General features: G+C 37.6%; 2 protein-coding genes across 4 annotated transcripts in view; one reads left to right on the plus strand and one right to left on the minus strand.

Moving 5' to 3' along the window:
* AK5 (adenylate kinase 5) overlaps positions 1-2,291 on the plus strand; it is an 84,326-nt gene extending 82,035 nt beyond the window's left edge. The window contains exon 14 of the mRNA XM_039556461.1: positions 889-2,291. Within this exon, the coding sequence (XP_039412395.1) occupies positions 889-999 (111 nt within the window). The 3' untranslated portion in view covers positions 1,000-2,291. The remainder of the gene's footprint in view (positions 1-888) is intronic.
* A 492-nt stretch (positions 2,292-2,783) lies between these two features.
* The window catches only part of ZZZ3 (zinc finger ZZ-type containing 3), a 58,403-nt gene continuing 44,176 nt past the window's right edge, over positions 2,784-17,010 (minus strand). For all 3 annotated transcript variants that reach the window (XM_039556460.1, XM_039556459.1, XM_010408980.3), the window contains 6 exons: positions 16,841-16,942; positions 15,714-15,809; positions 11,462-11,614; positions 8,534-8,668; positions 5,855-5,955; positions 2,784-5,485 (listed from right to left, as the gene is read on the minus strand). In XM_039556460.1, coding sequence (XP_039412394.1) covers positions 5,341-5,485; positions 5,855-5,955; positions 8,534-8,668; positions 11,462-11,614; positions 15,714-15,809; positions 16,841-16,942 — 732 coding nt within the window. In that variant the 3' untranslated portion in view covers positions 2,784-5,340. The remainder of the gene's footprint in view (positions 5,486-5,854; positions 5,956-8,533; positions 8,669-11,461; positions 11,615-15,713; positions 15,810-16,840; positions 16,943-17,010) is intronic.

Raw genomic sequence — 17,010 nt, forward strand, 5'->3', positions numbered from 1 at the left:
AAGACCAAAGCTCTCAGCAGGCATTTGAGGAAAGGAATAATCAGCAGATGCATCTGTGTGGTGTACACAGCCAGTGTGAAAACTGCTTCTGTCACTGCTGTGAGGGCAAAAGACAGCTCTGCTTCCTCAAGTGACACAGCATGGGATGGACGTGAAACTCATTGCTCAGAACAGCTCAGTTCTGCCTCACATTTTCCAGGGAATACAGAAAAATATTACTGGCTGCAAACGTCATTCCTCACTGCCAAAATGCAGCTTTCTCTTCCTCAGCATAGGAAAGTAAATTGGTCTTGTTTTTGTCAAGTACAGTAATGAAAAATAACTTGATCAGAAAACTGAATCTCTGGGGTGTTAAAGAAAAAAATTGCTTCGATGAAAGTTGAGTTCTACCACAAAAGCAGTGCCCCTATAGAAGACAGGGGCAAAGGATGTCATAAAACCAGAACCAGTTCACCAAGCTTTCAAATATAAATGCACAGAAACACAGGGATTTGCTAAGTTACTGTGGAGCAGCCAAAACCCAGAGTGCTGTGCAGCCCTTCAGAAGGACCTCAACAGGCTGGAGCGATGGGCAAAGAGCCCTTGGCAACTGTTCTGTATCAAAGGTGTAACTTTACTTCAAAACCTGAGTACTTAAGATTTTAAGCTCCTTCACTTGACTAATGTACTTTGCTATAGACAATCAAGCCTGTGGAACCTTCTTACGTAAATCTGTGGAAACAAAATGAGTAATCTGGTTTATTGAAGCTGCTCCTCTCCATGAGAATGCTTCTACCATGAAGCAGAATGACTTTCATTTTGTATTAGACCTGTTTTTTTGTGCCAATGTTTAGATTGTGAGATAATAATTTGTAATTTAATCAAAACTGGTTTTTTCCTGCTTCACAGGTTGATGCAGAAGGAACACAGGAAGATGTTTTTCTGGAAATCTGCAAGACAATTGACTCTTTTCTGAAAAAGGAAGAGGCAGCATTTTCTTTCTCACCAGAAATGCAGTAATGGTGTGTACTGGTGTGTACACAGCCTTGCCCACGTGCACCCCCCCACAGCCACGATTTGCTGGTCAAAGCAGTGCTGCTTTCTTGAGAGGTATCTGGAATTTGTGCATGTGGTGTGTTACTCTAGATGAAATCTTTGTTCTGACAATACACTCAACAGAAAGTGCTCTGTATGCTAACCCCACTCTAAGAACTGTATTTTGTTTTCTTGGGTGTTTGCTCTTCACAGGCGAAAAGCAGCGAGGTGAGCAGCAGCTGTGCTTTGTATTTCATGGTCACACACATTCCATGGGAAATGGGACAGTGCCTGCCCAGCAGGGAGCTCTCCACCCACCCCAGTCACTGTCCAGCAGACTGACATTAGGGTTATTGCATACAGGTTTCCCATTGGTTATTTTCTTTTAATTAACAGTATTAACTTTTGTGGTGTCACTTAGCTTGTTCTTGGGCTTTAGTGACTAAAACCTGTTCTCTGTAGCATGTAGCTGTAAGAGAGCTGGAATTAGTCAAGCTAGAAGTTAAAATAAGCTTTTCACACATCCCCAGAACACTATTGCAAGGAGAAAAATTAATTGAAGATACAGTTGAATGTTGTGGAAGTCTGTCAATCCATTATTGGGGAGCAGACACCATTTTTGAGACAGTCTTGTCTTCTGCTGGGAATGTTATGATTTTATAACTGACTTCCCAGTTTTGTGAGCTGAGAATGATGATTGTATTGTATAGTCAAGTGTGCAATCCAGTAATGATCCATGTCAACAGCAGTTGTACTATAGCTATTAAAGTCTATATGTAAAGTTGATTATGAGCCAGAACATCTCATGTCATCTTTAAATTACACTTTGGAAGTATTTCAAATGCAAAATTCAGATCATCATCTATTGTCTTGTACTGGCATTGCCAAAACTTGGGGGGGGGGGGGGGGGTGGTGGGGTGGGAAACCAACAAAAAAGGAACATGTCAGGGATTATTTGATTCATGTTGCTTGCACCTTTAGTAAGCCATTTATCTGTAATCTGCAAAAAAGTCTGTAAAAGTCATAGCTATTTCCATTAGGTTAACCAAAATATTGTGGAGTTTCTTTGGTATACTGACAGCTAAATAGAAGCTTGTTTGACATTCCTGTAAAGTAACTGCATCCTTTTACTGGAACTACTGGATGAATTCACAGTGAAAGTGGGTTGCATGATTGCTTGTACTGTCAAAGGTGTACTTTATGCAGCAGATTTGCATTTTTAAAGTTACCTTTCTTGTAATGGAGACATAATACAAATAAAACATGTACAAAAATGAGGAGTAGTGATTTCTGTTACAGTATATGTGGGTTTAATCCTTTTCAAAGCACAGTACATGACTTGAAAATATAGCTCAAATCAGCATGCTTACAGAGTATGTCCTTTTTCCAATCAGGGCAGATTCTTCTGTTTCCTTTTCTTCCTTAGCATTTGCCCTGTAGATGCTAATTCAATTAATTTTTAGGGTCTGTTTTACACATGTTCTTATCCTTCATATCCTGGATGTTCCTTCTTTCCTGGGTCCTTCTATAGCCTACATTTTACCTCTGATGCTCTAAGAAGTGCTTCTCCAGCTCCAGCCAGTGCCATTGAGCAGCAGCAGCAGCGCCTGCAGTACCACACCAACTCCAGAGGGCAGCTCTGGCTACACGAGCCCTGACGCACCAGCAGCTGCTGCTGGGGGCGGTTCTTTTTAGAAGTAGAATACTCTGCAGTTACCATAAAGTTGCAAATTCATCTGGGTAGGTTTTCTGGAGTATTTTCTATGATCTTTAATTACAGTAGAAGTTATAAAGTGTGGAGTCTCATACTTGTGCAAGATGGGAGCAAAGGCAACAGTCAGCTGCTATTTTGTTGGGGTTTTTTTTAAATCAAATTACAAAAATTATTTACCATACACTTTCACTTTAATTTTTCTTTCTGTTTCTTCTGTCTTTTCTGTGGAAAAAACCAAAAAACCCCCATGCTTGATTTGGTGTATGTGCATTAGATACCCATTTGCATACGTTCAAAATGTATGCAGGAGAAACAGCTGTATATGCATGCATAGGGAAACATTAATATTTATACATATTCAATAAAAGAGGACTTATCCAAGACACTTCTTTCTTGGGTGATTCAGACTCGAAATTACACTTTGGCTTCCAACCTTGTTCCAAGGATACCAAGATCTTTTGTTCTTTCCAAGCTATCCTAAATTGATGACTATTTTCTTTAATTTACTTTTCTTATTTTATTCCCATAATTTTTTTCAGGATATAAACAGAAAATGAATGTTACCACAGATCCTCTTCCCAATAATACATCTTCACCAACTCTAGTTTCCTATAAAGAGCATGAATGATGTGGAAAGCACATTTTTATGGTATTAGAAAGCCTCTCAGAGCAGTATCTTTTCCAATTAAAACTAAAATACATCATGTGAGTTTTGTGTTGTGTTTTTTTAAGGTTTATTAAATTTATCTAAGTATACGAGATACGTGAGATATGTTTACATATGATACTTGCTCAGTGTTTCAGCAACTGTATTGTATTACTTACTAAATAGATTAAATGCCTAAATTTTTTTTTTCTGAAGCAAAAAATAGCTACACCTAAAGTTATTGCAAAAATTAATAATGATCAATTTATAATTAGAGTTACCAGGTGCAGCCAGCCAATTACCCTTCTTATTGCCATCTTTTAAAGTCAAATTCGTTTGTTTTCTAGCTAATTGCTCTGAGTATTCTAGTTTCAAAGCAACTAGAAGTCTATTACAGTTATAAAATAATCAAGTGTTTCTGAATCACAAGCTATACATTTCAATAAAAAATATATTAAGTAAAATATGTCACAATAATTACAAAGCTTCTCAGACAATGGTATACACTGTACCAAGGCTACTAAAATCTGGATTTTCTGTGATCTGACAAAGAAGTCTGTGAGTGAGGAAGAAGAGAACTGGAATGCTAACCCTGCCAGGGCCAGAGCGGGCTGAGCAGCGCCGAGCAGCCGCAGCCCCTCGCAGAGAGCAGCGGAGGCGGGGCCGGGCGTCTCGCGGGGCTGCGCAGTGAGGGCTGGGTGACCGATCCAAGTGTCCTGTACACGATTCCATCTTGATTAAAGAGTCAGAACTACACAGAAAGGAAGTCACAGCAAGCATTCTATATATAAACAGACTGTATCCACATAGTTTATTTCTCACAGTTCTCCTGACAATTGAACATTATTTAAGAACATACTGTATACACAGATAAGAAGAAACATACAAAATGTTTTAAATGATGCACAACAAAATCCAGCAGTATAAAAGAATGCATGTGAACCCTTGCTCACTGCTCAGGCTAAATTTAATCACTGTTTAAATAGTAATAAAAATACAATCTTTCATGGATCTTGTGCAGACTACAAAAGAGGAAAAATTATTACCATATATATGATTTATATTAGGCAGTTTTCTTTGATGAGTTGCACTAACAACTCCAAATACAGAGGCAGAAGGCTGTGTATTTTATTTTAAAGGAGTTAATGTTGAGTATTAGAGACTTTACACAGTTACTAGCACTGGCACTTTTCACCATATTTTGTACACATCACATGATCATCTTATATAACATTACATGTAAAAAATATATCTGAGTGACAATTTTATAACATTCACACACCATGAGCTGGTTAAGGAAGCAATGCCACAGTTGCCCCCTGTAGTGCTTCACTGTTGGTAAATAGAGTTCGTTGTGGTTTTAAAAAAAAATTTAAAAATTGAAGGTCAACATGATTAAGCAGCTCCGATTGAATAAAGGCCTGTAGCCAACCATCGCTGAGACAGTGAGTATTTTTAGAGTACAGCCTAGAAGCAAACACTGTCATTGGTTAAAACCTTGCCTAAAGAAGTCAGTTACTGTGCTGAAAACTATTTCACAACAAAACTGCAAGCTACTAAACTGTTTTTATATAAATACTTCATCTCCTGTGGATCTCATTATAACCAAGTTCTTCAAAGCCTTTGGAATTTACTCTATCTTTAATGTGTGCTCTCATTTCTGGCTCACCCTTTTGTATGTTTTTCTTTTGTTTAGATTCACCACCTAAAAGTGACTAATGTGGTGATAGAAAAGTCTCCCAGTGAAACCTTCTGCACACTAGGAATGTTCAGCTGCTGTTCAGTGATCTAGAACCATGACAGCTCAAAGCTGTAGTTTGACAAGTACACCCAGGAAGCTGTCATGCTGTGAGTGACATTTCAGGGAAAGCAGAGTCTTTCCAAAATGTGCACAGAATTAACAATGGTGCCATTGTTATTTTTCAAAGAGGATAGTAAACCCAAGATGGTAGATCTGCTTCCCATGTCATCTATTTGCTGGAAAGTAGTTTGGGTCAAGATAATTGTAACTGGTGCCCTGGGACATGCAGTAGTCTCTGTCTAAAAATGTCTCTGCTCTGTAAATAGGTTCTAACTGGTGATCTTCCTTATGAATCTCTGTTTCATGCAGACTGCAAGGGAAAGAAAAAGATAACAGTTTAAAAGTCAAATATTTTCCTTATCTTTAACTTTCAGAAACAGTGATCATATGAACAGATTCATACCAAATTGGATAGCAATTCATTCAATAAAGTCTAATTCCCCCCTCTATTTAACTGTACCAAACCTATCTGTCCACTATATTAAAAAAATAAAATTGTACATCCAGAATCTGCTTACAACATGTATCTCCCACAAATAGATGCCAAATTATCTTCTACTTTACCCAACACAGGATATGTGCCTTGTGCTGGAGCAAAGATTTCCACCCTACATAGGAATTATGCAGTAGAGAGATTCAATCTAATAACAAGTAAGTAGAAGCACAGGCTGCTGCTCACCAGTCAGAACACGAATCACAGAAATCCAAGGACATTTCTTGAGGGCAGTCTTGGCAGTGCCACCGAACACCCTGGATAGGTTCAATCCCGCAGTTATCACACTGTGGAGCAGATGGAAGAGCACTGAGAAAACAGCAGCTGGAGGCACTTCCATGGCTACCAGTGCACACCAATTCACCACATGGGAATCTCTGTGTGTCCGTGTGTTACTGCCAGCCCACACAGCTGAACTCCCCTCACCGCGGACCACAACGTATTTGTGGATAAAAGTCCACATTCTCCAGGAGAGACCCTCCAGAGCCCTGAGAATCCATCAAGCTTTTGCTTTGCTTCCCACTCCCCAGATGCTCCATCTTGGCATTATCCTGCTCAAGACCAGCAGCCCAGCCCTGCCTGCAGACACTGCTCAGCCTCAGCTGGCTCTAAGAACTGCTGTGACACAGCACAAGAACGTGATGTTTCACACAAGTCCAGCCACATGGAATGTCAGACTCTTCGTGGCAGAAGGAAGCAGTAAGACCAGACCAGCAGAGCTTGTTGGGGGGCTGCTGGGGGGCTGCAGATCAGGGCACACCGATGCACTTTCCAGCTCGGGAAATGGAGTAACACATCACGGGTGGCCTGGAACTAAAAGCCAGGTGGCTGGGAAAGAAGGGGAGTAGTATGTTCAGAGAAGGAAACAGAGGTCTAGAACTAAAACTGAGCAAGACAAGAACTAATCCCAAGAAGATCAGAGACAACACAACAGCTAAGTGCGTGTGGCATGAAGAGAAAAAGCCAAAGTAAAAACAAAACATGAAAGACTAGATGAAACATTCACAGTGGTATAGAATAGGGGCAGAAATGGAAAAATATTTGATCAAAAAAAAGAAACCAAGAAAATGGGACTTGCAGACAAAGTTTAGGTTTTTGAAAAGCTCTCTATGAAGAGTGCTGCAGAGATAGGACTGAAAACAAAAAAGAAATGTGGGAAACAAGCCTCTGCTCCCATTGCTCATCCTCTACCCATCTATCAGAACCTGAAGTTCTCTCTCAGCATCTGTGAAACCCACTGGTACAGCACCTGCTCCTGTCACCACCATTAAGGCACCCAGGGTTACAAACACCTTTCACACAGATCTGCCACAGCTGCATCCCTCCCTTCCACAGATGGCTCTCCAAGTTTGAGCGTTGATAATGAGGAGGGACTAAGCACACCAGGAGCTGTTCTTTGAAAACATCGAGTTCAGAATAATGCTAGAACTTAAAAATTGGCTCCAGTCATCTGAATTTGAGAACCAAGACAGTGGAAAGCCCTGACCTTAATTTTTGTGTTCCAGCTCCTCTCTGCCCTGTGAAACAGAAATAATACTATGCCTTTCATTTCATAATGAAGAAAAGAAGTATTTGCAAATTGCTCGGATATTATAGCAGTGAAAGCCATAAAGAGCCCACATGGGATTCAATAATTCAATATTTAAAGCACAGGTTGAATAATGTGTAGTAAATGAGGCTGAAGGCTGTGCAGAACCAAAACGGCTCTCAACAGCTGCTTATTAGGTGAGGTCTGTCCAGCCCATGAACTGAATTTCCTGAGGGAAAACAGTACATCATCACCTGATTTCACAGCTTACTGTAATGCATAATACACTCAAACTCAAATGCAAAGAAACTTTCAAACTTCAAATGCTTGACACTGTGTAACGCCAATTTACTTCTCAGGATAATTTTATGTAGAAAAAGCAGTTTGTTAAAGTCTGGTCTGCCTGATTAAAGTTTCAAATTTTGGGGGGAAGAAAATGCTAATTTAAAAAATCCCACAAAATGAAATGCCAAACACACCATGCTAACTAAACCCAACAAAAATAAAAAGCCCTTTGGTGATCTAATAACTTAAATCTGTCAGTATCTACTGACGAGGCTGTCTTAATTTTACAGCCAACTTGAACTGAACCTTGAACTATCCTTGCATTCTTATGTAAATGGGTATTAGAAAATATATCTAGCTCTGTAACACAAAAAAACCCTGTTCCAACACTTACACCAACCAGTTAGACACAAAATCCCTTGCAAACCAGAAAATAAGATTTTGACAATGCCTTTTCTTTCATATTGCCCATTAATAGTTCTTACTGGGGCAACACATCAGTTTAACTTAATGTTTATTTTCTTAATTTTACATAAATACTGTTTTATGTCCTTGCTTCAACTTCTGTCAGTTATCACTTGATGAGATTGTGAAGTCGTACAAAACAAAAAAAAATTATTAATCTATTACTCTTAACCAAAATCTCTGTCCCTTCTTTCGCCTCAGGTGGAGCCAAAATTACTCCAAATTCATAATCAGAAAATTATCATTAATGAATCACTGTCAAAACAGAATGTAGTGTCAAATGGAATTCTATCATGATTTAACAAGGCTCTAATACAAGCTGTATTTTTATAATGTGGTGAGAAAAAGACAGAATGTTTATTAATTTCCATATAACATCAGCATTCAGTGAAAGCTGAGCTACCAGAAGGAGTGAATGACGTGGGCTGTTTTTCCTAAAGAAAATGACAGAAAACAGACACAGTGAACAAGAACTAAGGAACCAAACTTGCTGTATTAAACAAAATCTCTTCAGGAAATTCAAACCACGTTCTCTTGGAAGACTTCTAAATTCCACTGAGTAACAGAAGAACATCTCTTGCACTCACCTTAAATCCCACATGCTGCACAAACCCACTTTCTGCATGCATCTGCTGGAGTTTCTGTTTCTTCAATTTTTTAAACTCTAACAGTTCTTTGTATTCAGGTAACTCTCGATATGTTACTGGAATACTCTCTTCATCCTGTTCAAGGTAAAAAACCCCAGAAAAACATTCTTACTGTAGGAATAGAGTAACTAGTAAGATATATATTTGTTCCATAAATCACGATGTATGATTAATAATGTTTAAGAAAATGATGGCAATATATTCTAACATTCTGGGAAAATATTTTAAAAAATGTAACAGCCATACCCAGTCTTAACTTCTCACCTTTACTGGTAAGAATAAAATGTGATGAGAAGCACCATGCCATGACTGAAAGAGTAAAACTTTCAGAGTTATCCAACTCCTTTATCCCTTTACTGTGTCTTAAGAGCTTATAAAAACAGACTGCTATTTTTCATAAATTATGAAGCAGTTTGTCTCCCTACAGGCCAGTGCAGACATCTTTGCCAGAGATGTACAACAAATGGTTCTCTCTTTTCCAAACACACGCAATTTCTGCTTTTTCTCATGCCATTTCCTTCACCAAAGGTTGAGGATCTGTTATGAAAGGACAGAAGCTCTAATTCTAGTTCAGATGCTCATTTCAAGGTAATGATTTTATTGTAGCAGCTGTAGTTGGTAGATGTCACCTGTTTCCAAAGATGCCAATTCTGTACTGATGTAGAGCAGTTTTCACATCCTGCACCAACAGGAACATTCAGGTAGGGAAAACAATTGCAACTACAAGGTAGTGATTAAAATTCTTCTAATCTAGCCTAAATATGTAATTTCCATTCCTTTTTATGAATCTGTGAAGACTGAAGATTCTGTATTATTTAGTAAGTTTATTAAAGGAAGTGAGGAGAAGAGGCTTTATTACATTTCTGAAAAGCCTTATCAATTATTTAATTGTAATTATGAGCCTATATAAAGGATTAGACTGCAAATATTCAGAAAGTTATGGTTGAATGACACAATTCAGTTGTGTAGTGATAAGCTACATTCTCTTAAATATAAGGGAATTCACTCACCAGGGATTCACCTTCCATGCAAATCTCAAAAGTTTTTCTGAGAAAAACTGCCTATCACGAAGTAACTGTATACTGAATAAAGTATGCTTTAATAGCTCCCTCGGTGGACAATTCATTCTGGAATAGTAAGTAGCTGTGTTCTAGAATAATTAGACTACTCACAAAATTAAGAAATCATACCTGGAAAGTAAATTAACTCTGTTAGAAATAGTGGGTCCTCACTTGGAAATAACTCATTTATACCAAAATATAATTTTTCAGGAATAGTTATGACTGGTAATAATCAGGCAAAATTTTTTTGTCTTTACACAGGAAAAGCATGTGGTAATTCCACTGCTTTTCTTCTGCACCACGATGCAAAGTATTTTTCTCCAAGACAGCGATTGTCACCAAGAGGTCTGACTTTTAACACTAGAACAGAATCCTGTATGTTCATTCTGAATATAGTTTACAATCCCTTTTTGCTTCCAAACTGCTTTTATTTTGCACTGATTGTGGGAATCTTTTTGGTAACTGAGCTCCCGTGTGTCCTTCTACCTTACTGAAAGCCAGGACTGTATCTATCTGGAAATGGTGCTCCAGTGTGTGTGGCACATGTCCACTGTTATCACTGCAAAAATGTGAAACAGTAACTTCTGCCTAAATAAAAATAAAGCCCAGTTGATTTATGGTGCCTATATTAATTATTAGTCAGGACACCATGGCAAAACCAAAATGTTTCAGAAAACTGTTCAGAACAATTAGAAAATATGTATTTAAAAACAATACAGAACAAAAGCATGTTAGCTCAAAACCAGCTGCATTGCATCTCTTCTAATATGCATTTTGCTTTCCACACCTTTTAAGACTCTTATTGGAATATGCAAAGTTATCAGGAATGTCTGTGGGTGAGCTGAAAGATCAACAGAGAGAGAGAATACAGAATATGAGTGAAGACAGAATTTAAGACTGGGAAATAGATAAGTAAATTTAATAATTAAGGAAGGCTATGCAGTGCAGGTAAAAAAAGTCAGTAAAGAAAATGAATGGACTTATAGTGGGTGGCCTCAATACTTGTGTTATGCAACAAGCTTTTCACACACAAGATGTCACTAGGCTCACAAAAAAAAAATAGAATTAACAAGTCAGGTTCTTCAGTCTAAGCACAGGAAAACCACAGTGATTCACACCAGCTGTGAAACTTGCCCAGCTCCCAAGCAGTAGGATATAGTCCCTCTTTGATTCTATATGGAAATGGGAACGACATATGTCTAAATTCTTGCTGTATTATTGCATGGGTTAAATTTGGAAAGTAGCACACACCATGATGTAGCAATTCACTGGGTTAGGATGTCTACTAGAATTTGCCTCTAAGAATACATAAATATGCTTGTTGATTGACAATTCAGTCTCTTAGTTCACACTTTGAAGTGGATTTTACAAAATCCATAATTAATTCAGCCAGTAAAAGATAAAAAAAAGCAGTGATGCCAATAGCATTTGAATTTTACCAGGACTCTATGTAACCTTTCTAAAACACATCTTTAACCAGAATTCCAACTATATAATTTACAAGATTTTCAAACCTCTCTCATGCCAGATCATTTTAAAAAAATATGCAACTAAAACTTCTTCGAGCTATTTCAGGACAAGACTGTTTATGACTTACAGACTTCCTTCCTGATTTGGTCTGAATTTTTTGCTGTTGGAGGCTGTTATATTAATGATGTATTTATAATTCAAAATGGCTCATGAATCTTATTACAATTTAATACTTACTTGATGGTATTTTATGGTGAAGATGCCTAATCCTCTAAACACTAAACAAGGTCAAAGTGACAGCAAGCAAGACATTCTCTCCTTGATTTAAATTACATACCGATACTTCCTCTTCTGCTGCAGTATCCATATGGCTGTGAAAACTGCATCTGTCATCATCTTCATCCATATAAACTGGAGGTTCATGAGATGTCATGAAAGTTGAAGGTTTGAAAAGATGTTTATTTAAAGGATGTTGCCGTCTACTTGATGACTACAGTGAAAAAATGGTATATTTTTAAAAACATTCCTTGGCTATTATTTAAAAAATTTTCATTGATAAAACCTTGCCTGGAATTTGTTCTTTTACATTAAATAATCTATCATATTTCCAATTACTTTTACTTATATCTCTGTATCATAGCCTCCCACAGCTGGAGTTCTTCTTTTTCGTAACAGTGCAATACTTTGGTAAAAATGCAGCAAGTAAGAGCCCTTACCATAAAGCCCCTACTCTCTAAACAGGTGGGACTGACAGCAAGAGTAAAACAGAAAGTAAGGCTGTTACAATTTTGAAGACAGAGGACCAGAGAGCAAAAATATTGAAAAACTTCCCATGGTGTGTGACACTCAGCAAGGAAGTAATTTTGCACAGGTCCAAGAGCCAAAAGATCCATGCTCAACACTCATCATCAACTTCCTGTATTTGTGGCTTAGAAAAAAATCCGAGTCTAGACCTACTGTCCTGGTGCAGGAGAGAGAAAGCAATTCATTGCACCAAAAAGAGAATTCTAAGAGTTAGAAAGAACTGCTCTCTGAAGGTTCTTTTTTGTTGCCACTGCATGAAAAAGAAACCTAAAACACATTAGGTGAAATAAATTACTCCATTAGTTCACATCTAGAAACTTTCAACTTTAATGGTGTCTGAGGGTAAGAAAGCATGCCAGTTTTAAAAGGCACTCAGCCTGTATTACTTAGTCCCCAGTGCAAGAATATTAAATATCAAAAGGAATAATTTGGGGTGAATGAAACTGACTCAACCCCTTACTTAGCTACTTTCCAGACCAGCATTTTGACATTTAATGTCAAAACTTACATTCCTCAGCTTTAAAATAACTCAAGAGTGTGAACCAAAAACGTAAGCATGAAAAGTGTTTTTCCTAACAATCATAAAAGAGAGGATTGTTTTGCACTGTGCCTAGCTGCTCATACAGCTAAAGCAAAAGGAATACTTGGAACAGTTAGTACTTTCTCCCTTTTTAGCAAGAGTTTTTATCCCAAAAGGTTCCTATATCAGTTACAAACCTGTAATATTATAGTACAACCCTTTATCTCTAAAGAGGGATTCAATCTCTAAAGAGGCATGTAGCATCATTCTATAGTTGTGCAGTTTAAAAAGTAAAGGCACAGATGACACAAATTATTTAGATGGTATGCATCGATGCAGACAGAAGTACCACAAGGAACTGCGATTAGCTCTGTTCAGTCTTAGGGAAGAGATGAAGTCTGTAGTAACAACTGGAAGGTGGTACTTCTGATCTGCAGAACTACTACAGCGCAAAAAAGAAAAGAATTTCTTCTAAGACTGACGCACTATACCCACTGTGTTGAAATTTTCCACTTTCTGCCTTATGATCACCAGCTACTTGTGTTTTGGTGCTTTTGTGGTTTCCCTTAGGACTTCAAACCTCTCTAAAATACTTCTATGCATAGGTGGTATTTCAGCTTGAGCTGACACAGTGATTTACATTTTCTGTTAACAGAAAACAGATCTGCATTCAATATGAGATCTGGAGTCAGGAAAGGAAAACTGTGCCTATGCTTATACAGCAGCACTGCCATGCATAACAGTGTTGCGACCTACAAAGTGAACTGAGGATTTGAATTCTGTTCTTCTGGTGAAGAATGAACTAAAATACTACTTAAAAGCAGATAGTTAAAGATCATTTTCCCTGCGGGAAATATATCTCTAGATTAAGCTTAAAAGCAGGTGCACTAATGATATTATATAAGGATTAAATGGAAAATGATAAGCCATAATTGAAGAACTGAATACTAGAGTTCCTAAATCTCAGATCCAGTTTTATTTTCACCAGCAGTAGGTAATGGTTATACAAGAAAATAAACTGATACATCCTGCTTAATTTCCTGCATCATTTGTTAGAAGAGACCTATGTCATATGAGTAGACATACAAGGTAACTTCAACAAGATGTTCAAGAACTGAACAGGCTTCTCACCTCTCCAGTAACCATTTTAAAAAAGCATCTTGGACAATCCCCATAGAGAAATGTGTGTTCTTGTGAAGCATCCCTTTTGACACAAATCTTTACATTAAATATATCTATGTGTCTTATTTTCCCATAGGTACGTGCTTAAAGCATTAGCATCCAGTTTTCATACTTCTGTTACTGGTAATAAAGCAGACACACTGCAGTTACAGTGTACATGTACACTCCATGCCAAAATTAGGACAAGCATAGCACAAGCACGACCCAGGCTTCCAATAGCCCTTGCAATTCCTTCCTGCTGTTATCTGCACTGGAGACCTGGGAGTAACTAACCTGGTATGGTGCTGTCAATCTGTGCTCTGTTAGCAGACTGAGAGCTCCATTTCTCCACATACACTATTGGTTTGATGTTTTCATCTGCTGTATTTCTTACACAGGATACAAATAGAACACATGGATGCTGCTTAACACAAACCAGGGCACAACGACCTTACTCTTATGACCTTGCAATAAGGATGTGAGTCACACTGCAAAAACTGATGTAAGTATTAGATACGTTCTAGATAGAAGCCTAAGAAAAATCTATATGATGGGACCATTACTGCTGCAGTATGAGAATGTTAAGAATTTTATAGAAAATATGTTTCTGTCTTGGTTATACTGGGTTTGTCCACAGTGGGGTCACTGTTCAAATGAGTGAAAAATACAGTTAAAATGTCCCACATCAACTGATTAAGTACTCCCACTGTTTATCAAATCCAGTGATCTGCTGCCTGGCAGCATTGCACACATTCTGTAATGATGGTCTTTCCAAACACAATTAACAGGAAACAACAAAAGGTGTGACCAAGGTAATTTAAACCAAGGTACACTGGCATAAAGAACTCAAACAACTATAATTTTCAGAACTAAATTTTCAGTGCCTCTTGAAATCAGCCACACCATATTATCATACTACAGAAATTAGCCCCAACTGTGTAAGTAATTTGGAATTCTGACAGATGAATCTCCACAGCATTTAAGGTATCAATGTTTCCAGCTGGTTTTTTTGTTCTTCTGCCAGAAAGCACTTTTCCAATAGACAAAGAGGCAGACAGAGTCACGTCTGCACCTTCCCTGCCTCTGTTTATAGAGCACAATAGTAGATTAAAATCCTGGTGAAAGTAAAATGATATTACCATGATGGATGGCAAACTGGAAAGCCTCCAATACAACCACTTATTGTTTGCATAACTTCAGAGAATACCAGGAGACAACTAAGGGTGTGTAACACTTTAAATCATTACACAGGAACTGTGATATACCTTTGTATCAAACCATGGACAGCAACTTTTGTTTCCAACCTTTCAAAGAACTGAATCTGCAAGTCTGCCTTTTTGTATAATCAATATAAAGTTTACTCTATTCTTTATCAGAAAACATCATAGACACCTGGATGTAAACCAGTAATGTTACTCCACAAAATGCCACTGTAAAGGGGTTTTGAAGAAGTTTTATAAATACTGTGGAAACAAAAAAACCCCAAACCCAACAAATAAAACCCCCATGAAATCTGAGACTGCCCTCTTCTACTACCTATGGCCCTTATTAGTACCCAAGAGCACCTTATAGATTATTTAAATCAAAATATGTGACTGATCTGCATAGAAATTTAGTCTTTTCTCTTGCAAATTAAGATTTTTGGGACCATATTTTTTTCTTATCCAAGATCAGAAACAGCACTATATTTTAATGGACATTTCAGTCTTAAGCCTATGCTTGAGCTAATTCAGCAGGCTCAGTTATACATAATTTTCTATGGTTTTATTAATTAGAACATTACTGTGCAATATGAATTATAGGCCTTATCTTCTTCAACAGAGTTTTCATTACCACTTCCTGATCAGCTATAATAAACTTACAAATGAGGAAGAAGTACCCCAAGACCATCATTCTACCCTGTTAGTTCAGCCTGCAATCTGAACACTTCATATCCCCAAGAGTTGTCAATGTGAAACCAGAATTATCATCTAATTCACTCCATAATGCTACTGACAAAAGAACATTACTGCATCAAGTAACTTTATTAAAAGTATTATAATGATTCTGACTCAACTTGCACATAAATGAAACAGAAAGACAGAATTCTGTAAAACAGCCTCACCTTTTTGGAATATAAATATAAGTTTGGAGTTCTTCCTGGAACTGGAATACCAGCTTTAGTCAGTTTAATAAAATATTTTTGCACTCTACTGGCAACCTGGAAAAAACCAAGATGCAACAACTCAATGTGAAATGAAATGTAACTGGTCTTCACTCCAAAGTTTTGCCAGGATTACTACATTGATTAAGAGCATTAGGAGAAAAATCCTCTAGATTCTACTCTGTGACAACTACTCTAACTGCTACCTATCTTGCAGTGCTGCATGTGTACTATTTCCAGATGCTCTGACAGTTTTCAGAGAAAAAAATTACCCTTCTTTAAACATACACAGAAAATCTTGCAAAAATTGTGATAGAAAGAACTTTAGTAGTTTGCTTCCTGCTGCAGCTAAACTCATTCTTAACAATGCCAGCTATGTTATCCACAGTTAGCATACAGGAAGTAGGTCTCCATTAATGACATAAGCAAGCATGCCTATTTTTGAGAAATTATGGAGAAATATAGGTATGATCAGAAATGAGCTAATCCTGTATACTGAAGTACTTAATCATACTTTTATCTGAAAGCACCAACTGAAATAAAAGAAATTAAAATACTGTAAACACAGAACATCAGCATTTTTTACTTCTGGTCAAAACGGAGAAAATTTATTTCGGGGGAAAAATTCCAACAAGTTAGATGCAAAAATACTTGGTGTCTCCTCATCTATGTCCTTTTGTGGATCTCAGCCCCAGTACAGAACTAATTCTTCTGTCTGTGATATTTACATGTCTGCCCATTGTACAGTACTGACGTGCAGGAAATTCAGCACTCCAGTGTAACTCAGTCTGAGCACAGCTGGTGTTCACTACAGAACTAAACTACGTTCACTATAGAATTAAATGTGTGCTGTCAAAATCTCATGAACAGCTAGGTCTGGCAACTTTGCCATGGGCTTTGGGGCACATTTAACATCCTGTATTTGAGATCCAGTGTAAGTGTTACACTGTTACTGGTTAAATGCAGGTCCTGCTGTTACATTTTTAAGACTACGTGATTACCAAAAATACACTGAATTTTCTTTACTGATATTAAAAAAAAAAAAAGTAAAGACAAGGGAATTCTTCTCCAAGTGTTTTACATGTTACCTGCTTTGCTGTTCTATTTCCCAGTTCATCTGCTATCTTCTGCCACCGTCGGGACTCTACTTCCTCTGGTGGATACTTCAAAAGCAATTGCTCGAGCTTTTTCTAAATCAACAGTGAAAAGGAATAAATACATTTTTCCTAGTACAGGTATGAGTTGTCAAGTATCTAAA

This window comes from Corvus cornix, chromosome 8 (assembly GCF_000738735.6).
Source record: "Corvus cornix cornix isolate S_Up_H32 chromosome 8, ASM73873v5, whole genome shotgun sequence".
NCBI lineage: Eukaryota > Metazoa > Chordata > Aves > Passeriformes > Corvidae > Corvus > Corvus cornix.